General features: G+C 37.1%; 1 protein-coding gene across 1 annotated transcript in view; it reads left to right on the forward strand.

The window, feature by feature from the left end:
* The first annotated feature begins 7,415 nt into the window (after positions 1-7,415).
* LOC127389412 (neural-cadherin-like) overlaps positions 7,416-24,444 on the forward strand; it is a 34,247-nt gene continuing 17,218 nt past the window's right edge. The window contains exons 1-16 of the mRNA XM_051629874.1: positions 7,416-7,614; positions 8,467-8,692; positions 9,251-9,455; positions 11,008-11,119; positions 12,391-12,640; positions 13,946-14,088; positions 15,117-15,289; positions 16,298-16,466; positions 17,176-17,346; positions 18,230-18,402; positions 19,483-19,650; positions 20,208-20,457; positions 20,557-20,684; positions 21,298-21,484; positions 22,233-22,376; positions 23,787-24,070. Of these exons, the coding sequence (XP_051485834.1) occupies positions 7,488-7,614; positions 8,467-8,692; positions 9,251-9,455; positions 11,008-11,119; positions 12,391-12,640; positions 13,946-14,088; positions 15,117-15,289; positions 16,298-16,466; positions 17,176-17,346; positions 18,230-18,402; positions 19,483-19,650; positions 20,208-20,457; positions 20,557-20,684; positions 21,298-21,484; positions 22,233-22,376; positions 23,787-24,070 (2,910 nt within the window). The 5' untranslated portion in view covers positions 7,416-7,487. The remainder of the gene's footprint in view (positions 7,615-8,466; positions 8,693-9,250; positions 9,456-11,007; positions 11,120-12,390; positions 12,641-13,945; positions 14,089-15,116; positions 15,290-16,297; positions 16,467-17,175; positions 17,347-18,229; positions 18,403-19,482; positions 19,651-20,207; positions 20,458-20,556; positions 20,685-21,297; positions 21,485-22,232; positions 22,377-23,786; positions 24,071-24,444) is intronic.

The raw sequence follows: 24,444 nt of genomic DNA on the forward strand, positions 1-24,444 counted from the left end.
GGTTAACAATGACTTGACACCTTTAAAACTCTTAAGTTGCAGAATGCTTTCATTCTCATTTTATAGGAGTTAAAATGCATAGGTATTAGAAACAGATTTAGAAAGTTATGTCTCTTTCCTTACGCACAATCCAAACTTTAATAACCTGACAAAAGAGAACCAAAAATTATGGGATAGGAGAAGACTGGCTAGCAGAGCTAGATGTTTTAATTGGTCTGAAATAAGGAAGGTGTAGAAGATGACAAAAGCTCCAGGCAAACAGAAGTGAGCTCTCAGGATGGATTAAAGTGTGGAGGTGGTTACACTGAGTTTTGATGTGAATGAATGTGTAAGTTCAGGTTCTTTCTTCAGTTTACTTTGCTTTTAACATTTTTGCTGGCTTATTTTCCATAGTACATGACCATAAATATTCCAGCAGCTACAGTTTTCTAGTATTAGAACATATGGTGTCGGAAGTTGATTTATGTTCAAGAGAGGAGGTACTGTCTTGTTTTACAGTTCAACTTGAGGTGAGTTCCTCGTGTGAATTCTTAGAAGGAAGGTATAAACAGGCAGAAGTCAGTTTTAAGAAACAGAGATCACAGATCAGTGAAGGCTGATTAGTTGCCATAGATGGATAGGATGTTACCTTTCAGATGAGAGCTGGCCTGCCCAGCATGGTTGTCAGCTTGTGGAGTGCAGGAACAGGTCCTGCAACTCTCTGCTTCCTGGGCTGCTCGTGTTCAAGGCCAGCTCTGACACCATGCAGCCAGCTAACCTTGGGTCAGACAGATGTCACAAACCTTGTGTGTGGCCTCCGCCCCGCATCTTGGGAGCTGCACGTAAGCTCAGGTCCTTTCCTGAGCCTCCCCAGGGAGTGTGCTGTACCTGGCTGTGTATCTTGCTGACCCTGATACTGTCTGCCTGACTTGGCTTCCCATTTGACCTGAGATCCACCTCATCACTGAGTGTTGGTCTGGTGACCACTGGACTATTGGATGAACCAGGTCTATGTCTCGGGACCTGCTCTGCTCTTCTTGCTCAGTGACAGTGAGGTCCCTGCCTGACTTGTCCCCATGACTCCCATTTCACCTTACCCTGCAGAGCAGCTTGTCCTTTTTGCTCCTTGACAGTGAAATGCTGCAGCTTCAGTAGCAGTGTACATGCATTTGTAAAGTGTTGTCTGTACCCTGACTTAGCTTGAGAACTTAAATTGCCCTGTCTGGACATTGGACAGAAAATTCTATCTTGAGAGCTGAAACCACTAATTTTAAATTGAAGTATGGCCAAGCAATATTTACATTTTTCATGATTTACAAATATGGTTTGCTAAAATAAAAAAAATACCTCAAACCCCCTACAATCCTGAACCAAAGAGATACACCAGAAAAAACTTGTAGATTAGTTTTAGCAACAAGATACTAAACAGAATTCAAAAATTTCAAGACTTAACTTCATAAGTGTGTCTTTTGGCACATGGTCCTTGATGAGCAAATTTGTCAGTGACCCCACTGGTCACTCAGCCCTGAGAGATGTTCTTCAGTTAACCTTGCCTGGAAAGAGAAAAGTAATGGTTATAATCATGTTTTCTGTAGCATTTCAGATTTGATCCCATTTAATTTCTTGGGACACAATTTACTTAGTCTTCATAAAAGCATAATGGTATTTTAAGTTTTTACCCAGTGAACAGAAGCCAAAATTTCTTAGTCTGTCATACACATTAATATTTTAATGTAGAGCTAGTATTTAATTTGAGAAGAGCCAATATTATTCCATTAATGCTTCGGGGGGGGGGAAGTGCATGAAAGATCCTGTCTAATCCTCTGTCATCTCAGACTCCTCTGACCTTACTTCATCCATGGGCATTAACTTTGTAATCCCCTTTCGTTCATTTTTTCTTACCAGAGGATTTACTAAGGGTGATGTTTGACATGCCTTCCAAATACTAAACAGCAGTTGCTTTTATTTTAAGGATATTTGCCCTGGTTAAATCGACATACAGTGTGGACATACCAATTTTTGTGATAAATGTTTTAAATCTTGAAGGTTTTCATGGTCAGAAGGATCATCTATTTTAATTCTGTCTGAGGCCTTTGTCCTTTACTTGCTGTATTGATTCTGTTTGTCCTAAGAATTGTCCCTAAGAATTAAATAGCTTCCAGGGTGATGTTTTGTCTTTCACAATTTTTATTACCCCTTTTATGTATTACAACCATGTTAACAGTTTGACATCAAGCTGGGTTTAAGTTGAAATCATCATCTGTTACCCAGCAGATGTGTTTTCTTAACTGCAGTGATTTCATACTGTTATTCAAAAGAAGAAGTACATGCTGTGTACATTTGGGAAAAGTATGGGTGTTTACAGGTTTCGAATGTTACTTGTGATGGAAAGGAATGTCTGGGGAACCTGCGGAGCACCGCATTGATGTTTAGTCATTCTGAATGTTTTGATATTGTGTTTTCTACTCCAAGCAGTCAGATTAAGAATATATTAGTGAGACTATTGGGACTTGAATGCCAGAGGTGTTTAGGTCTTCTGGCTGTTTATCATCTCAAACATGGAGTTCTGCAAGAGAAATAATCAATAAACATTTTTTTTTCCCCCAAGATCTAAATAGTTTTCAGTCTCAGAAATGTAGTGTCCAAATTTGTAGATGGAGTATCTTTAAACCTTCTTGAGTTTAGGTTTTAGAATAAAAGAAAGAGTGAGGCTTAGCCTGCAGTAAACTTGTCTTTGACTTCAAAGTCTTTTGGTGTAAAAAGGGGACAAATTCAGTATTTTGAAGACATCTTCCTTTTGGTTCACTTAACAATATACAGTATTAAATAATATATAGTTTCAGACAAAAATTCCACTTTATTATTCTTAAATAGGAAATTTGATTGCCTTAGATGATTAATCTTATGCATATAAAAATTCCATGCTTCTTTAAATGTTACGTGCCTACAAGTCAGTATTAAGGAAGTGGCAGCTTTGGGGTAAGGGCATTTGGGGGCGGTAGAGCACAAGAGTGTTGAAAAAGGTGAGGAAGGCTTGGTCTACATGACTGCTTACTCCTCATCACTGTTCAAAATGGAAACAGATTCATCAGTCCTTCTTCCCTGCTGCAAAAAAGTAGTTTGTGAAGTCTCACAGCCAGATGTCCTTTCTCCTTCTAATAGCAGGGCACTCAGCAGATGCTTTTTCCTAGTCCTAATGACAAGAGTGGTGTGAGTAGGCTTCAGTTTACTGAGATGCATATAAATGTCAATATATGATGTGCCATGGTCAGGTTTTTGTTTTTTATTTTTCTGGAAAATAAAAGTTACTAACCATTTCCTGTCTTTTTCTGTATCCTTTGGATTTTGAGAGAAAAGACACTTTTACAATCCTAATGAAATCAGAAGTCCGAGAATACATTGGATTTCAGAGATTGGCAGCATTTTTTATAATCTGACATGGTGAAAACAGATGGGTCTTGAGGCAGCTCCAGCCTACAGAATTTGAAATTGCAATAAAAGTATTTCAGTAACTTATTATTTCTCTCATAATGTAGCTATGTTACTGCACATGTGTTACTGATATATAACTACTAATAACTATAACTAATAAACTACTATTACTCATAATATATGAATGCAGATACGTAATCATGTGCTACTACACTTAATATACTGACGTGCCTGTGAAGCTAATATATTTGCAGCATACTTACAGGGAGGTGTTTTGGTGGAAGGAGGCATTGAGACACCTTAACTATCAGGAGGTGTAGGTTTCTAAAATTTCCTTCCTTCCACTGTGTGGAAGCATGAATAATTTTCCTAAATAGGAGAGAAAATTAGTTTTATATATCTTATTAAAAATTAGTTAAAAGTCTGGTGTAAGTTCTACCCTGTAGGAAAACAGCTATACTGTAGGCAAGCAGCTATGTCAATTACAACATAAGAGGCTGTATTTTTTAATGTGTATGTAATTATAATTACAACAAAATAAAAACTTTTACATAGTTGCTGTGCTCATTACAGTGTGGAGATATGCTTTAAAAAAAAAATCACATTTGTGAACATATGCTTAAAAATTCTTAATGCGTTGTCCTGCTGGACATACATATTCTACACATTATTGTCCATATCAGTCTGTTCATCCCAGTCATTGTCCTTTGGCAAGCCCTCATCTGATCATGCTTCATTGGACACACTGATGACATTTCTACAAGTTGTCAGGTCATGTTTGTAGGTCTCTGTGCAAAGATTCACAGTCCTGTTTGGTGTTTCTGTTACAGTTTTTGCTTTGATATATAGTACACTGTCAAGGCAAAACTTACAGTAGTTTTCCTCCAGACTGCCTTTCTCTGAAGGCAGAAATCATGATGATGTATTTAGTGTTGTACTTGTGGCTCAGAATGCCTACGGCTGGTGGAAGAAGATAACATACCAGTAGGATCTGTAAGGTCACATGCAGTGAATGTGTATCCTGGGCAAGAGAGGCACTCATGCCTGACTCTTTGATGATAGGCATTGCTGCTATCCTAATAAAATTCTTAAAGAGTATTCAGATGTTTTATAGGTAACCAACATACTACTGAAAGCGTTGATCTTCCCAAGAATGACATTAAGATCTCTCAACTATTTAAACACAGGTACCTGGAGAGACGTGTCCAAGTTGTTTTAGTTTTTGATTAATAAAGTTTGCCACGGCATGTGAGGATTAATCTTGGTCCTGACGCAGTTTTCCACAGTTTCCTTACCAGCAGTATTTCTCAGTTGTGATTGTGTACTAAGTAGCAGCATATAAAATGTTCAGTGAACTGACAGTCCATAAATGATGAGAGTGGAATTTGTGTCCAGGTTTATTACTTGTTCAGTAAAAATCAATTATTCTTCAATTCTGATTTACTTTTTGATAGAGGAATACATGCATGTTCAGAACTTTAGCAGACTTCAAACAGAATGAGTTCATGGGTTGATTAGGATATTGATTTCCAGACTCCAGAGAGACAAAAATCAGTCATCTTTCTACTCCTGGCAGAGTTACCAAGGTGGCATTCAAATCCTCAATAGATCTTGCTATTATGGAGGCAGATTTTGGAAGGTTCTTGACTCAGATTCTAATTTAGTGATTGCTATTTTAAGACTGCAGTGTACTTAGGCAAACTAAGCTTTACAGACTTGTCATAGCTTCTGCAATACCTGTTCTTTTGAGAAGAGACAGGCATTTTTGACAACAGTTTCTTCCTTTTGCTCTTAGTCTTTTTGGACAACCATTTAATTAAAATCCGTGGAGCATTCAAGCTCCACCAATCATCACACTGATCTGATTTGGCACTTCTCATTTAGAATTTACCCTGTTGTGGTCACCACAGTGTATTTCAGCCTCAGACTTGGATCAACCTCTGACGGGTTCCCTCCTTTGTAGTTTCTTAAGATGTCTCGGACTGGCTTCCCAGGGACTTTTGAAACACACACACACTGACAGTTTCAACACGCCTCTTTGGAGCACATCTGGTTCTATTTAGTATGGTAGTGGGAAATAATATCCATGCTGCTGCTCTTTACATAATGATTTTTGGATGGTTTCTTGATGCTCCTTCTGGCTTCTTCTGTGCTGTACAGAGAAAGCACGCAGCTGTTTTCACAGAGTATGTCTAAATGTTGAAAGGAATTATACCTAGGTGACTGTGAGAACAGTGTGGGCTACAGTAGTCTCACCTCAGTGTCAGTCTTTTTTTGTAATGAAGCAGTTTGAATTTATTTTTGGAAACTTTGGCTTCACATGAGGTGTTGCAATGAATGTTCAGCTAGAGAAACTGAATTGAGCATCCTTGCACCTGGCCTCCCAACACGTCTGACTGCAGAAGTGTGATATGTAGCACACACAGTTCCTCTCAGGGTCGAGAAGACTTTGTAAGACTTAGAAGCACACGGTAACTGAGAAGTTTTCCATGGAAATGTGAAAATAAATGTTGTATGTATCCATGCTCTGCAATGGTGCAGGGCATATTTAAGGTTCTTTTTCAGGAAGCTAATTGCTTCTGAGATTTACTGTTTAATACATGAGAAGTTTGGATTTGTTGTAGCCACTGTGTTTTCTTATATGCTGTCTTAAGCTAATATTATATTCCCTGTAACATTAGGTTCTGAGTACAGGATTAACAAGTTACTGTCAATGTACTTTTTGTTGCCTCTTAGGGAAAAAAAAAAGGCAAAAACCGGTGTGCTCACAGTTACAGTTCTACAATTTAGGTGAATTAATACAGTTTTGCAAGTTTAACTTTGAAGAACTTCATTGATTACCTTGGGAGAATGCTGTTTTTTCTATGAAGAGAATTTTCTGGATAAGAACAGAAAGTACCCAAAGGTCATGATGGATTAAGTCTCAGGAATCTAAACTAAGAAACTTATATTTGGCTTTGTCAATCACAGCATCAAAGCGTTTTCTTTACCACAATCTACTTACTGGTTGTTTATAGGTTACAGATTATGATATGGTGTACTAAATATGCCACTTGCCATCAGACAGAGGTTTCTAATTATGAAAAGGTGAAGATTGCAAGAGACTTATGTGAAAGATACATTAGTACTTCTGTGGGAGTGAAGGGGTAACATCAGTAAATGCATACATGAGACAACAGTAACATTTTAGTTGGAACATGGATGTTTTTGGAGAGGGACGTAATGCTGCAATTGAGGAGGTGGGGAGGGAGAGAGTGTACAGCTGTTCAGCCCTAAGTGGCACCTTTGTGGGAGAATATTTCTTCTTAGATATTTTGGCAACACTTAGAGTCTTAAATTTAAGTTCCTTGTATTATTCATTAGATTTAAATTAAACCGGATAATTTCACATGTTCCTCTTTGCATGTTGTTTCAGTTCCTGTAAAGCTATTTTGGAAATAAACATGTATATGTGTAGATATGTTTTAGTGTATGTATAAACAAATACACACTGAAATAAAAAAATGTTTTTAACAGCATTTCATCTTTAAAAGAAGTGAAAACCATTTTTAGGATTTCAGTGAACTTTCTAAGCAGGAAAATCACTAGTTAGGGTAGATGAGTTAGATTTTTTTGGCAACAAATATTTAATTTTCAAAATTCAGAGTTGCTATAATAATTACATAGACAAAATATTTCTTGATAGATTTTTTTCCTCCTTCAGGAAAAAACACTTTTGAGAAAATGTATTTAAAGTTTGAATGTTTAAGAATGTGTGCTCTTTCCTACAATGAGGCATTTATAGAATGTAACATGGATGGCCTCATTTTTGCAGTTCAGCAGTATTTGTGCAGGTTATTTTTCCCCCATTGTGTCTGGATGCTGTTAATTCCAGAAACCCACTATTTTCTGGATTACACACCAACAACATTGCAGACAATATGCGCTGAGGAGTTGATACATGTTTCTGTTACTCTGCTCTTAAGTAGTTGTCTAAGTATTTCCTCATTTGTCCATGACCATTAGGGAAGGATTGGTACTTGGTGCACTTGGCACTTACTGTGACGGATGTGAATGACAATGTACCTGAATGGGCCATGGAGCCCTTCCCGTTTTTGGCTGTGGTTTCCCCTGAAGCTGCAGGAGGTACTGAAGTATACAAGCTGCTTGCTGTGGATGCAGATGAAGGGATCCATGGAGCTGTAGAATATTTTCTCTCGGAAGGTAAGTTTCAATCCTCTAATTTCCTTTGTATTAGGCTTCACTATTGTGACTTTTTTGTATTTTATCCTCAGTTTTGTTGATCTTCCCTTCCTCCTGCAAAAGGTTCATAAGCCTTCAGCTTCTTTTGTGTGAGAAAAATAAACTTTTTTTGAGGTTATTAACAGATTTGTCAGATTTGAAGTGTGTTCTTGCAGAGTTGTGTTCCTGCTTGGATTGTTCTCCAGGGGATAATGAGGACTGGAGCAGTCATTACTTCTCAGTGCTTTGGCAGGGGTGTGGCAATGGCAGCAGGATTTGACACCTCTCTGCTGAGCTGCATGTTGATTAGATAGGGCAGTATTTAAACACAGTTTATTGGGTAGAGAGGGTTAATGCTCCTTTTCCGTTGTGGGTGTTGTGGCTAATTTCTAATAGATTTTTAAGGCTCTGGGTTGTGCCTTAGCTTTACAAAGCTAGTATGGACTGAATAATTTTATTTGTGGAGCTCTTAAAAGAAACATCAGTTAATAGTTGAAAACTGTCTTCTCAGAGGGGGAGTAGCAATAACGCTCCAAAGGTGAGTTTGTTCCTCTTGGCCAGGACTCTTAACATGGTATTTTCTGGTACAGGATATTTTAGGATCAAGCGAAGTACTGGAGGATAAAGAGGAGTGAAAATTGTTAAGAGAAGTAAAATGCAAATTAGAAACATAATGATGAATGTAATTATTGATTTCTCAGTTCTAAAACTTGTGAATTTTTGTGTGAATGCTGATTCTAAGCCAAAACCAACTCAGGAATTGGTGCTGTATTCTTATCTCAATCAAGTAAAAATGTCCTTGCTGACAGCAGTTTGTGGATCTGTTCTTTTTAGGTGGTGAGGACAGATTTGAAGTTGAGAAGGACACTGGCTGGATTAAAACAACAGGTTTGCCATTGGTGAGGGACAAGGAGTATTTACTGACTGTACTAGCAGCAGATAAGCTTGGAAGCAGAGGGTCTCCAGCCTCTGTTTCTGTAATTGCTGGATTTCGACCACCACAGTTCACCAATGCATCATACTTGGTTTATGTTCCTGAAAGTGTGCCCCAAGGAAAATTGTAAGTAACGGTTAAATATAATGCAGTAAGATTGTGTTCCTAGTTTAATTTCTGTTTGATCTCCCCAAAGCCTCAGTATTGTTTGTATAACCTGAAAAATGCACACTATTAATGACTGGCTTTCACTGTTTTTCAGTTATCTGGTGAAGCTTTAGGATGGTATGACTGGAGCAACAAACTCACTGTGCTGTTATTAAAATGAATCTTTTGCATTTTAATTTATTTTTTATTTTTCTGCCTGAAAACCATCACTACCATAGAAGAAAATTAGAGTAGGCAAATTCAGTTGCAGGAAAAAGGAGATCCTCAGTTCCTGTGGTTTTAATCCTTACCTTGTTCTGTTTCCAAGAATCCTATCTTTATCTGTCTAACCTCAAATAGAACTACTGTATAACAAGATGTTTGAATTTGGTATTTAGGCACAGCTGTCATTGACTTCAGTGACTATTGCTCTGATCAGACCTACGGGATTGCACAATCATTTCTGATAGGTATTTTTTGTCATATTTTTCAGTATGTTGTGTTACGTTGTCCTCTTTTTTTTTTCCCCCAATGCAGCTTTCTTACAGTTAGTGCTGTATCATATCAAAAGAAATCCCTGAGCTACAGTTTAATAAGTAACCCTAGTGGTCTATTCAGTATTGATCGGGCAACAGGAGGTATCAGTTTAACTCGGAGTGTGGATTATGAGAGTGACCAACACCAGTATCATCTTTTGGTCAGAGCAGAAGAAAACGAAGGACAGTTGAGTAGTGCAGCTGAGGTAGGTGTTAACTTCTAGCAGTCTGTCTGTTTTTCCATTTTCCTTCAACCTTTTCAGCTTTCTGCACAGATTCACTAGGGGCTCCCATATCCCCAGCTCATTATGTCTATTCTCCTGTCCATTTTAAAAGTCTTTCTGTCTGTGGGTAGATGTTGAGAGCTGGTTTAGGTCCTCTTAAAGTTCTTTACTGTTGATACTGAAAAAGCTATTTCTAATGGATCATAATGGCAGGGCCATCCTAGGTTCTGGGCCTTGCCTGGGAAGATACGGAAACAAATGTAGCCAAAAGCCAAACATAAAGTTTTGTCTTACTCTAAACCTTCATAAAGTATGTGTATATTTGAGGTTATTCCAATTTAAAACAAAAGCAGAGCAGAAAATTGTTTGTTTCATCTCAAGAACACAAAGTGAACTTGTAAAAAGACAAAATAAGAAAAACTCACAGATATTAAAAGATGATGGTTCATGGTGTTTTAGAAAGCTGTTTGACAGCAGAAATACTTAAATATAGTTACTGCAGTTGTTTGAATTCCAGGATTCATGGAGCTAGGAAATGCATGCAATGTAACACTTTGTTCCCGCTGTGGGAAATAAGATGTACACTAGAGAGGGAACAGAAGGCAGAATTATTAGGAACAAGTGGGAGGACACAGAGAGACAGTGAATCAAGTGTGTCAGTGTAACAAACAGTGGATGTAGCACAACGGACACTGATGATTTCTATTGACCTTTTTTCATACCATGAGATGAAGATAGGTAGAATATTACTTGAAAGAGGATTATGAGATTATTTTACAAATACATTTAGCCTAGATGTACTTTAACTTGAACCTACTTTACACTGATAGAACCTTGGTAGTTATGAGAGAGCAACTCCCAGTTTACATGAACCTGTGTGAGGGTAGATGGAGTGTACATCTGCCTGTTGCATTGTGATACAGAATACCTCAAGAACCACCATGAAGACTGACTTAACACATTCCTTACTGTTTAGAATGTAAACAGTGCAACTGTAGACTCGTATTTGACATAAGAATAAGAGAACATTTTAAAAGATTTTAGAAGCAGAATTGTATTTCTTAGTCGTTTTACCATAATCAGTTCAATTTACATCTGGTTTATGCTGCTGTAATTTGAATTCAGAACTTGGTCTTGGAGATTTATACTGCTAACATATAATATGCTTGGCAGTAGAAATTTTAGTATTACAAATCACGGAAGTGTTGAAAGGTAAGATAAAATAATGGAAAAGGATGCTTGGAAAGCAGATGGTCCATTAAATTAGTAAGAGGAAATAATCAATGGAGATGAAGGGGGTGGGTGGAAAATGTTGCTGTAGGGGACTTGGCAATTCCTAGTGTTTTGGAATCACATATTTTAACAGTTCTCAGCAGGAAAAGAGCAATCCAAGAAAAAAGTTTATTCTATGTGCTGTGGGTTATAAAAAACTCAAAGATGTTTTTGGGAAATTCTTCCATCTGATGTTCCTAGTGCAGTGAAGTCATTGCCTTGATTCACTTGGCTGTTTAATATTTCCCTCTTTTCCATTCAGGTTGTGGTTGTAATCACAGATGTGAATGATTGTGCCCCTGAATTTCAGCAGTCAATTTACAGCAAAGTTGGTGTTCCTGAAACAGTTGCTATGACGACTGCACTTCTCCAAGGTTAGTGCTTCTGAAACTATTTGTTACCTTCGGCATAACGATTTTTTTTCCTCCCACTAATTAGAATTCTGTTGAGAAGGCAAAATGACCTGCCCCAGCATAGGTGTTTGCAACTCTTTGAAGGCAAATGCCATCTTGTAGAGTCAGGCCAAAATTACTACTGCCATGATGTGGGGGATGAGAGACAAAAGAAGGAAATCTTCTTTGTAGGATTTTGAAGTTACAGGACTTCTGTTTGGGTTGGTATTACAGCAGCAGGCTTATAGTAGTAATCCTGCAGTGGGTCTATTTTGAAGGAAGCGGATGATGTTGGATCAGAAATTACTGAAACGTCAGCTTACCTTTTCTGCCTGTCTTTGAGTCCTGTGTGGGCTTGCTGTAGGGAATAACAATTCTTCAGTGTCAAAAGCCTCTGCACAGTTTCACTGTTGTATGTGAAGTTTTGTTTGGATACTTGAGAAAAAGGCACTGCTTCCGTGTAACCAGTAACTTAAGCTTTAAGTAATGATGCTCTGCGAATTTTTATGTAAACCATAAAAAGTCTTATATTGAAAGTGTTTATAAATTAATAAGCAGGTCCTGGCAATAAAACAAATTTATGTCAGCTAAACAGTTGTAGAAAGGCCTTACATAAACTTTGTTATAAATCTTGAGAGGAAAAAGGAAATTAAACTACAGGGAAATTGCTGTTCCCTAGTAAATAGGGTTTTATAGCCTCCTACTGTTGTACTTTTTATCTTCTGATTTATCCTGTACTAATGGTAGTTTGTCATTTACTATTCTGGTAACTAACTGTGCTTTTAGCATAGGTTTTTGTAGGTTATGGGTAGGATCTGATGAACACATTCATTTAATTTGCATCAGTTGAATAATATATGTGAATATTTTGCATTCAGTCACACGGTGTGATCTGAGTGATATTACAACAGCAGTGTAGATCAGATGGAGATGAAATTACACATTTCTGTGTGCGAATATGTTCTTCGTAGTACAGGGCTCTTTAAATCCAGGAGACAAAAGGCAAGATCTAGTGGTTGAATTCAGTCAGGTACTTTGTTGTTTTTTTTTTTTTTAGCAACGTATTTTCAAGTAAGGGTTAGATCAATAAAAGCACAGAGAATAGCACAGTTTTAGAAATTATTTCAAGCACCACATGCCAAGGCAAATGCTATTACAGTTTTATATTACATACTAATAGTCTTGTTAAAGTACTTAGCATTCCAATTCACAAACTTTGATCTCCACAATGTCTTTCTCTTTTCTTTTAATAGTGACAGCCACAGACTGCGACTCCAAAGAGAATGCTGAAATACTTTATTACTCTTTGAGTCAAGACTTCAGTGTTACCTCTCATGGTACCATTTTTCCAGCAACACTGTTAGATTATGAGCGACCCAACCACCTTTACGAGTTTGTTGTTATGGCTGTAGATAAAGGGGAAGAGCCGAAGACTGGAACAGCAACTGTTAGGATCTATGTTTCCAATGTCAATGATGAAGCACCTAAATTTTCTCAGAGAATGTAAATACATGTCCTTAAAGCTCTGTTATCTTGGTCTTTTACTGTTACTTTTTTAACTTGGTCAGAAGGCGGGTCATTACAGGAGGGTAACTGGCTTCGGGTCAATCAAATCTGGGAGTCAGAGTGACAAATGTGGGATGATTTTTTAACTCTGAGAGACTGTTAGTACCAGTAGGGAAAAAAAATAAAAAAGCTCTAAGTTTGGTTCTTTATTTTAAAGTTGAGGCAAACTTCCAGTGCACTTTAGGACTTAAGTATCTAGCTAGGTAGTGGTAGTGTACAGACAGTCTCTTCTGACAGATCTTGCACCTAGTTTTTTTCCAATATGTACTGGAAGAGGTGGTGCAGTAATTTCAGATGATACATTTCAAGAGTACTCTTCCACCACCAAAGGAAACTGAGCAGAAAAAACAAGCAACTCTCAGCCCTCATCCAGAGTACATGGTGGAATTTTACCTTTCAATTAGGCAATTTAAACTTAGAGTCAGCAATCTGCATCCCTCATTTATAATTGTTAAAGGAAGATGCTTAGACCACAGAACCCTAAATAACCCCTGAATTATAAAATCCTTGAGATAAATGTCAATGAGTGGAGCTCATTTCATTTCACTTAGTCCCATACCCTGCTATGGCCAGGTCTGTAGTATGCTTACTCTGGCCTATGCTAAATCCAGTTAGATAAAATAGTACATATTTGGGACTTAGCTAAAGCAGGGGGCTTTGTTACTTCAGAGAGCATTCGGCTTAGGCTGATAATGTCTCTTACGAGCTTACAGTGTCAGTGATGTGTCTGGACTTCAGAAGAGATGGTTGTAAAAATGACAATATACACATACCCTCCACATCTGATTCTCATCTTAGTCATGCTTGTGCAAAGACTACATTGAAAGCATTTTGACAGCTTGTGTCAAAAAATGTGCTATAAGAAGCAAGCGATGCTTTAACTTAGCAAGTGATTGTTTTGATTCAGCAAATCCCGTAACTAATTTTTTAAAATGAAAAAAAAAAAGAGCAATTGTTTGCATTTAGCCCAGGTCTTGCTGTGAAGCTAAGCTTAAGAGCTTCAGTACTGCTGAAGGTTTGCAGTGGAAGTGCAGGGGAGGAAGCAACAGAAAGTCATGAATAGTTTCATCACTTCTGTCATTTGAGTGGTTAACAAAGAAGCATCTTATTAGTATAATTGTATTAATAAATTACAAATCTCTGCAGTAGCCTTTTACAGGTACTCAGTAGGTGTTGTAAAACATAGTTCTGGTTATATTATTTCCTGGCTAAATTCATAAATGTGCTGTCATAATTTAACAGCTACAGGAGTTTTGTTTCTGAAGATGCGGGCCCAAACACACTGATTGCTACAGTTCATGCTGTTGACCCTGATGGAGATGGTGTGACATATGATATCCTGTCTGGGAATCAAAAAGGAAACTTTGTTATTGACCCTGAGAAAGGTAATAATATATGTCATATTGTTGATTCTGATGTGATGCAAATGAATTTTTGTAGTATTTGAAACTTAATTTTAGACACATTAGCATTTTTTTCAAAATACTTTTGGGTTTTTGTTGCTTAATAAACCAGTAGTGGTTTATACAGTGGCTTGCAGTTTCTTTTCAGAAATTATATCAGAGGAATACTCAGTACCCTGTTGTCATATAAATGCAAAGTTGAAATGGAAATGTGTCAAGAATAAGTGCTGCCACTAGAAGAATACATTTCCAAGCAAATTGAGTGATGTAGATACTGTGACAATACTCTGTCATAACAGCAATTACTGTTATGCCTGATGAATAATAGAGGTGATTGATGGGTGATGGAGCAAAAGAATTACATCTTCTCACTGCACAGTCTCAGATAGCTGTAGTCCTTCCTAGCAAATCTTTCATACATCTTTCTCTGACAGTGCCTTTATGACCTATCCAATAGGGTGTGTAATTTGAGTGGCATGGGAGAGTATCAAAGTACGGGTTTCTGAGGATATTCCTGTATGTGCTGCTATGGTTGTGCTGCAGGGAGATTAATTTGTACTAGTTTCAACTGAGTTAGCATTGGTAGCTGCAGCAGTAGGCATGGTCACACATGCTTCATTGCAGTAATGATACAAGAATATAGCCAGGCTTGCTGGTGGGGCTGGTGTAGGTAAACCAGAAGTCTGTCCCAGTGTTTCTCTGGATTTTTTTTGTTTTGTTTTTTTCTTCTAAAGTAGATAAACTCATATATGCAGGTCAACTGTTGTCTCATTTAGCTCTGTAGACATACCTGCAGACAAACTAACCTGTTGAGTTGTCCTAATATCAGACTGCAGTAAAAATTCCATAGGTAGATTAAACTCTAGCAGCTTTGTAGTTTATTGGTGAATGAGTAAACCAGAATGGTTTGTTGTCATGCTTACTAGTAAGGAGAATAAGAGTAATTTGCTGATATAAAAAGAAACCCAACAAAAAGATAACCAAACCACAACCTATTGTTGTTTTTACAGGGCTACTTAGACTTCGTTCAAGTCCATTTCCTAAGCTGCAGGGGACAGAATATGTACTTAATATCACAGCTACTGATGATAATGCCTCTGGTGGGCCCCATTCTCTTACAAGTACTGCCCAGGTTATTGTGAAAATTGATGATGTCAACAGTAACAAACCTGTCTTTCAGAAGGTAAATATATGAGACTTAGTTGTGTGTATTGTGTGGTAAATGTTTTAAGACTGTGTTGCCACTGCAAGTGATGCAGCAGATAAGCTATTCAGGAGGTGGTCTGCTTTCATCTCTTCTAAAGTCCTGATGATCATGTCTTCTCCATCTTTCCCATCCTTCACCTAAGACTTACAGGATTTGTTCTCTTGTGGCAGAACTGCTCCTGTGAGCACTGTCTCTTCATGGAACATATCTCATCTCTGGCATTATAGAAGATGAGGTTGAGTGAGTGACTTTTGGAGGTTCAGTGTGATACATGTGAGGAGGAATCGATAGGTACAGTTATCTATGCAGTGGGTTTGTTCCAAAATATTCCAAGAATACCTCTCTAAATTACATAGGCTTCTTTTGATTATTGTACGTCTGGAACTGATGAGAGAGAGAAGAATGAAAGCGTTGTAGCTGAAGTTGTAATGTCTGTAAAAAATAAATGCTTGCATATGTTTTCAGAGTGTTAATGCATATTAAAGATCTCTTGTCCAAAAATTTCAAGTTTGATGCTGATGTCTAAAATGTGCATGGGCAATGCTGCATATTTTGACTATTCATGTCAGTCTTGGAAATTCTCAATGATCTGTCCTCGCAAAGTTACTTTGTATTGAAATCCCTGTTTTGCCCAAAGCAATTCAGTGGTTTGGGCAAGTGTAGGTCCTTTGTTTTGTCAGACTTATGCTAATACTTTGGAAAATACTTGCATTTGGAAGCATATGCAACTGTAACATTTTCTCAAAATCTTTTCAATAGTTGGAGATGCTTAGTGGCCTCATGTTATGTGTTGTTTGTATAACTGGAAAATAGCAAGCCAAGTCTGTAAATTAATCATGATGCAGCTAAAACATTAACATCAGTGCATGTGAATGGAAGTGCAGCTTAATCATTATTTATTTTTTTCCCCTCTAGTATATCCTTAAATCAATTGGCATAGTAAGTTCTTGATTTTTCTGTTTTTTTTTTCATTCCCTCTTTTAGTGTCACTATTACCAGGAATATGCTTCTGTGTTGGAAAACCAGCCTTCAGGGACAGTTGTACTGCAGGTTGAAGCCACTGATGCTGATGAAGGAGCCAATGGTATTGTGAAATATGGCTTGATGCACAGAGATGGTGTCCTGCCAGCATTTAGTATTCATCCTGACACAGGTAAAGTGAATATCAGAACTGATACTGGCATATATAGAAACCAGTCCATTACACTTTTTTTTTTCATTCAATTTTTTGATAGCAAACAAAATATAAACTGCATTAACTGCTTGAGCAAATATTCTCCCTTTAAGTTTCATGTGTCCAAAACTGACCTAGAACTGATACTTCCCCTGAAATGTGGAAGTTTTGCTGTGTGACATAGCTTGTGTTTTTTGTAACTAGATTTAAGAAACCCACTGTATTTTAAGTGCATATTATCTTGCAGCATTGCTAATGACATATAAATGATTTATTCAAATGACATTAGTCTTACAAACAGAAAAGAGACTAAGTCTTGGAAGGCCAAGACTACATCCAGGCTGAACTTTTGCAGGATAAAAGACCCTGTACTTCTGCTCTTCAAAATAAATATTTTATAGACTCATTCACTTAAAGTTAGTGTGGTACTAATTTCCATTTTCTTAACTTCTTAACTTGTATGTAGTTGTAAGTCTATGTGAGATTTGTATCTGGCTGAGCAGTGCAACTTAAACTTCAGAAATTTGTTAAATCTTGTGATTGGATCCTTGAACCTGAAGTGTACATTTTAGATGTATTTCATATATTGCATTGTATCTTAATGTATCAGCCAACAAATCAACAGCTAAGTGTAGCATATTGTCAAATGCATAGTATTTTAACTCTCTGGTATTCAATTTGTTTTTAGGAGTTCTGACAACTCTTCAGGTATTTGATCGAGAAAAACAGAGGGAATATCCTATCACTGTGACAGCCACAGATCAGGCAACAGAACCACTCATTGGAATATGCCAGATAAATATCATCATCCTGGACCAAAATGACAATGATCCCAGATTTGAAAACACCCGCTATGAATGTAATTGAGAGTCATTGGATAGAGTTTTGGTGCCCTGAGTGTGACCTTACTTGATGTTTAAGATTTTGGGGTTTTGTCTTTCCTGGCAATATATCTTGAGACCAACTAGGTGATGCAGGCAGAGATGCACTTAACATAATTCATTGCAGAATTATTATTCTGTTTAAAGTGCAGTGTAATAAGTACAGTCTTGACTTGTAGGCCTTCCTGAGTGTCATTACGGGAAAATTCCTTGAAACAACAGCCATAGCAGTCTCTTTCTTTACCTGAGTACACCAAGTGTATGTGGTACTACACAGAGATGTGGAACTTGTAATAAGCCTGGGAGTTTGAAGCACTGAGCACTAACTGTATGTTTTCTGATTAATAGATTTTTGCCATAACTTAGTTTTCCTTTTCCCATTTGAATTTCATCATTCTTCATTGTTTGTTGCTTTATCCTTTCTTCTTGATTCTTTGGCTCTCCTGACACAGCCATGTATAGTATTTATAGAAAAATAAAGACTGATAACTCTCAGTTAGTTATACTGTGCAAATCTTAGAAAGTAGTTTCTGACAACGGGATACTTCTCTTTTGGTTTTATGCAAGAAGTTAAAATTCCACTTATGTGTATTAGACCCTCAGTAAAAACACAAGACAAAGAAATAGTAGGATCTCATTAGAAATAAGAATATGATAATATGAAGTTCAAATGTGATCCATAGCTCTGGTGTTATAGCAGCTCTTTAAAATATTGTTTGATTTTTATGGCTATTGTTCCAAGGAAGATGAAGTTATAGATTCCATACATAATTACTTTAGTATTTCTTAATTTCTTAGTAAGATATTCATGGTACTTTAGTGCATTAATGATCAGTTTGAGTTATCCTTTCTTTACATTAGATTTCCTAAGAGAGGACACAAGAGTTGGGACCAGCTTTCTTCGTGTTGCAGCCCATGATGATGACTACAGCTCAAATGCTGCCATTACATATTCCATAGCTAATGCAGAACCAGATTATTTACAGATTAATCCTACCACAGGCTGGGTGTTTGTGAACCAACCCATATCTCAGGTACGGCACTTGCTTTCCTTTTTAAGCTGTCTATCTCAATATATCATAGGAGGGATTGAGGTCACAAGTTTGTCCTTACCTCAGTGTTACCCCTTCACATTAAAGGATCAATATGTCATGTTTAAATCAAACGTGAGTCTAATGCTTTTAGCTGATGAGTTCATTGTGAATTTCCTATAAGCAAGCCCTGCTTTCAGCTGAAAAGTAGCAGCTGGCAGCAGTGCCTCTGAGAAATTGTTCTTCCCATTTCATTAGCTTTAGCATTGTAATACTAAGGACTGGAGGGCTCAGACCATAAAAGCAGGGGAGCAAGAACTCAGGTGTAGGATTTTTACTATGTTAACAGGGAATGAGTTAAGACACAAACCTGAATGTGAAATTTTGCTTCTGATACAGATTGCCAAGAGGATTTTTTTTTAGTCCTGGTGAACTAAGGATAGCTATCCCTCAGGAAGGTGAAGGCATAATGAACAAAATTGTTGCATGTAGTTATCTAAAATTTCGCACTTTCAGTCAGTTCTAGATACCTACATATAAACAGTTTGATATTCTCAGAGTTGTAAATAAATGTGTGTTGAAGTGAAAATATTGTTGGAGATGTCAGTCTTTAAATACTTGATAGCTATTTTTAATATTGAAATTTAACTTCCTGACTTGACTTAACTGGCACAAAACTTGGGTGAAGGTGTAGCCTTTTAATGTATTTTCCTTATTGGATCTAAGAATCCTGCAGACCTAGTAAAAAATACTGTTGATAGGTAAGCTTAGGAACTCCGAGGTCCAAAAAGTGGGTTTTTGGGATTTGTTTTAAACTTTGTGTGAAATTTTCTAAGGTTTATTGAGAAAAATAGCTATATTTTCCAACATTCTTAAGTAAAGCAAATAGCAGAATTTCCAGCAACCTTGCACATACTTCATATTCTGAGTTCTGTATTCTGCTATTGTGAATGTTTTCCTTCTGTGCAGGTTTTCTTAAGTGTTCCTTTAAATTTATGTATTCATTTATTTTTTGAGGGAAAAAAAAAAGCTCATCAGGGTCTTGATCAAAACCCTTGTAATTAAACCTTTTTTAATCTTCAGAAGTCATCTATAATTCGGGAGATTGTTGCTACAGATGGAGGTAATAGGAGCAGTACAGTTGAACTTGCAGTAGCTATTACCAGTGCACAAAACCAAGCTCCTCAGTGGGAAAGAGACAGCTATGAAGTTATGATTCCAGAAAATACTGCACGAGGTGCATCAGTTTTGGTAAGATTTGGACAGACTTGTTTGTCCATAACTCTAATGCTATAGCATAAATGATAGTTGCTTATTTGCTTTACATATAGTGAGCTTTTATAACGATTTGGTGTATTGTAGGGACCAATTATCTGCTATCAGTTTTCTTTCAGAAATGTTAAACAATATTTTTGCTCTGATTTCTGTGTGCAACAACTATTTCATTTCTTTCCCATTTGGACAACACTATAGATATTTCAATTTTTTTTTAATGCTCCTGTGTTACATGTGGTGATTATTTGGTTTGATCAGTTTGCTTGGAATGAGTAATCAAAACAGCTTTATGAAATAACTGAAAAATTAGGATAAATGTGTGAGTAAGCAGACATGTAATGTCTGGTAACCTTGGCTGCAGCTGTTCGTAGCCTAGAGGTGTATGAGGCAGGGTTAAGATTTGGTATCAGGAAATACTTGTCCTGGTGTTTTCAATTGAGTGCTGAAGATCTGGGAGTCAATACACAAAAGCTTTTAGAAATGTTGCTGTACATAGACAAGTGTTGATAATACAAACTTTCTGAACTGTGCAGACAATCAAAGCAACTTCTCCCCTTGGTGATCCTCGTGTGACTTACAACCTGGAAGAGGGACTTGTTCCAGAGACCAACATGCCAGTTCATTTCTACTTGACTCGAAACAGACATGATGGTTCAGCTTCAATCCTGGTAGCTGAGCCATTAGATTATGAAACAACAAAGAGCTTTCTGCTGATGGTTCGGGCACAGAATGTTGCTGCAGTTCCTCTGGCAGCATTCACTATGGTCTATATTAATGTAACAGGTGTGTAAGCTCTTCAGTGATGCTACAGTATAATCATTGTGCTTTTTTTTTTTCTTTAAAATTTTATAGTTTTCTTTCTGTGTGCTTTTTGATGTTCAGATGTCAACGACAATGTCCCATTCTTCACTTCGTCTGTTTATGAAGCCTCAGTAAAAGAGGGAGCTGGTGTTGGGACATTTGTTGTTCAGGTGTCTGCCACTGACCTTGACACTGGTCAGAATGGTGAGGTAAGCAAGTGGTGACCTATGTCTTCTGTGATGAAAAGTATGGAATAATGTCTGTATGAACAATAGCTAAATAGACTATAAGTCCAAGATTCTGTGATTCTGTAAAGTCTCCAACCTAGAAAAGGGATGACTAATAGGGAAACATGAGATGAAGGAAAGTAGTTAATTACATGTTTCTCTGCCTTGCTGTGTGAAAAATGCAACCAAAACTAGTAGGTGTGAGACAGAAAAAAATTATATATAATAGAGACTAGAACATGATCCATGATACTGAGCAAGTTCAAATTCAGCTCACCTGTGGCTATTAAATTAGTAGCTGGGATATGTAGTTGAGTTTGAGTGCTGTTGCACAAGCACTATGCAAATGTGATCTAATGAACTCAGGAACTAATTAGACAAGAGAAATGTATTTCCATTGACAGATCGATGGGCAACATGCAAGGAAGTCAATTGACTTTAAACTGCATTGCTTGAGCTGACAGTTTTACTCAGCTTTTTTGGCCCTGGTCAAGGGCTCAAGCACAAACTGTTCTTCCTCTCTAAGTACTTATTCAGCTGTGAACTATCCAACAGAAGAGAAGTGTAGATTAACAATTTCTTTTTAATCCTATAGATAACTTACTCCTTGTTACATGACAGTAGCAGAGACTACACACATTTTCGCTTGGACTCACAGTCAGGCTCAATATACACGGCGTCAGTGTTTGATAGAGAGAAGAAGGGGTCCTATCTTCTAGAAGTCATGTCCATAGATGGCTCTGAATCAGCTCGACCTGGAAAACATGGGAAGCCAAATTCTGGTAAGAGACAGATGTCTGTGACAAGCATGGATTGGTCTCTGAAAACCGAAGCTCTGAAATGCAAGATTAAATGTTAATTTCCTTTTTTTTTCAAGCGTACTTGTGAAAGAGTGTCCATTGTTCTGGTGATTTGTTTTAGTTTTTTTTTACTGTTTGGCTGTGGAACACTTGTGTCAGACCTGGAAGAGAGATTTTATATGATGATCAGCCAAGTTTTTTGTTCTGAAATAAAAAGAAAACAAGGGTTTCATAGTTAGAGTTTAGGGAGCATTTCCTAGCTAGCAGAGATGCATCCATTCTCTGTAGGGTGCAGATCTTTGGGTAGTGGAGGTGTTTCTCAAAGTACTGCACATGTTACTGCATTCAGTCAAAAGTAATTACGAAGCATAAAGCAGGAAAGTTCAAAGTAGAAAATCCAGTTCTCAACTGATGGCTGTGCTTAAATACAGACTTAAAATTTGGCTTTTGTGGCTTCAGGGCAAAAGGTTATGATTAAAAACTGTGCAATTGCCATATTAGGCATCAATTATTCACATATTTGTTTCAACAAATTGAATGTGACATTCATTTGATATCCAAGTACTTTTGAGTAATATTGGTATATATATTGTTCACAACCCTAAGGGTTTGTTTCTGTATTGTCTGCATATTCGTCTTCATTTAATGTGCAACAAGGCAGTTTAAGGAATTGGGGCTGACAGAAGTGGCACAGCTGAGTATTTTAATCTCTTGTATCTCATCTCTGTAGGCACAGCCTATGTGCGCATTTTGATCAGCGATGTGAATGATAACAAGCCTGTCTTCACTCAGAGTGTCTATGAAGTGAATGTGGGTGAAGACCAGGATGTGGGCTGGACTGTCATTACAGTCACTGCTAATGACCAAGATGAAGGTAAAGTGTTGGAATTCTCCATAGCTATGTCTAAAATATTAATGAGTTAATTTCAGCACACCAAGACATAGGTAGTGGTGTTAGAAAGGAAGATGTCTTTTTGTCTCTAGATTTTAAAAATACTTAAAGTGTGAACTGATTAGGCATGCACGTTATTTTATAATGGAGCTGTGAGGCATAAGTCTTATTTTCAAGACAATGCATTAATGTGGGATGATGAGGAATAATTTCTGTGGCAGCAAATACAAATTTTTCTTCTAAATGGGCGTAAATAAAAATGTCCTGGTTAGGCAGAATGAGTCAGGCTTGATTTCAGTGAGATTCATTTGCTTTTTCCACAGACAGTATAGGTGCATTGTTTTTTCATATTTGGGTTTTTTTTTGGTACACATTCTCATATTTGAATCTAGACTTCCTAAATGCTTATTGTAAGTCTTAGCTATATTGCTTTATCTACAGATCAGTCAGGAATTCAGCTGTAAGTCGTGTGAAAATAAGTACATAACCAGTCATAAATGAGAGAGGGAATGGTACAGAATTCCATCTTTTGGCCATGGTGCAATACTAATCTGACTTTGCTGTGTGGTGAAACCATCATTCTTTATTTGCACAAGTACCAAAGGACTGTTCTGACAGCGTGTCTGGTGAAGTGCAAGTACATCCTGACTACATTTGATTCCTCACCCACTCAAGGAGATTGAGGCAAATGTGGCTAAGTTATACCAAAGGAGGATTTACCTACTCAAGGAACTTTTATTTTGTTACTCAGGCTGCCTTAGGGGACCTGATGTGATGATACATGGCACTTAATTCCTGTCCTTTTAATAAAGTAAATTATTAAAGATGTAGCTAGGAAAGAGAGGAAGAAGAAAAGAATGGTAATGTGAAGGTAGAGCTTGCAGAAAGGCTAAAAGTCTTGATGTAAAGCCATAAGCAAATTGTTACTGTCTCTGGAATTTTGAGAAGTTCTATTAGGAGTGTCTCCTCTGGCTTAATACATAATTATCCTGTTTGTTGGTAAAGTCTATGCATAGATTAGTGAGTACAAAATGGTTATACGGTATGAAATATTTTATGATAATTCATTTTTGCATGCTGTCTTAGCAAATAAGAAATTGTCTTTTTGGTCCCATAGCCTTGGCCACTCATATTGATCCTTCAATGCATTGGAGGGTTCATAAGTAAAAGAAGAATTAATACTTCATTGCAAGGACACTTTTATAATCAGATACAAATTATAATTGACATGCCAGAACTAAAAATGCTCATAATTAATCTGACACAACTGCATGAAAGACTACAAAACTATAATACCAAAAATCACTTATCGTATGATTTTTATTTAACCTTTACATCACATGTTTCAATCTGCTTCAAGGTGTGTTTTCTGACACTGTTGGTAATTGACAGGAACAAATGCTAAATTACGGTATCAGATCACAGCTGGAAACACAGAAGGAGTACTTGATATAGAACCAGAAACAGGAGCCATTTTTATTGCCCAACCACTGGATTTTGAAGAAACAAAAATGTATGAGATTCACTTGTTGGCCTCAGATGGGAAATGGGAAGATTATGCAGTTGTCATCATCAATGTCATGAATAAAAATGATGAGACTCCAGTTTTCTCTATCAATGAATACTATGGAAGTATAATTGAGGAACTGGATGGGTTACCAGTCTTTGTACTTCAGGTAGTGTATGCAGTTTCAGAGAATATAATATTTCAAAGAAAGAGCACAGATCATTCTGGTACAATTATGTTAATAATAATCCAGCACAGGCATATTAATGAAATTTAGTTTTACTGAGGGTTTTTTTTTTTGTCAGTGGAGAAATAATTGCAAAGACAGTAGAGAAGCAGGATGGATCATGCATCGATCATTTATGATCCTGAAAAGCAAATAATTAACATTTTAAAGTAGCTATCAAAATAGCGTAGTTAAATTGCTCCTACAAGTACGAAAAAATAAAATATAATTTTAGAATTAGAATTTCTACATTCTTATTGTTGTGGAAAGCATATTTACTTACCCTGAATTGTCTCTCAGCCACCTCTAATTTGCCG

This window comes from Apus apus, chromosome 11 (genome assembly GCF_020740795.1).
Source record: "Apus apus isolate bApuApu2 chromosome 11, bApuApu2.pri.cur, whole genome shotgun sequence".
Classification (NCBI taxonomy): Eukaryota; Metazoa; Chordata; class Aves; order Apodiformes; family Apodidae; genus Apus; species Apus apus.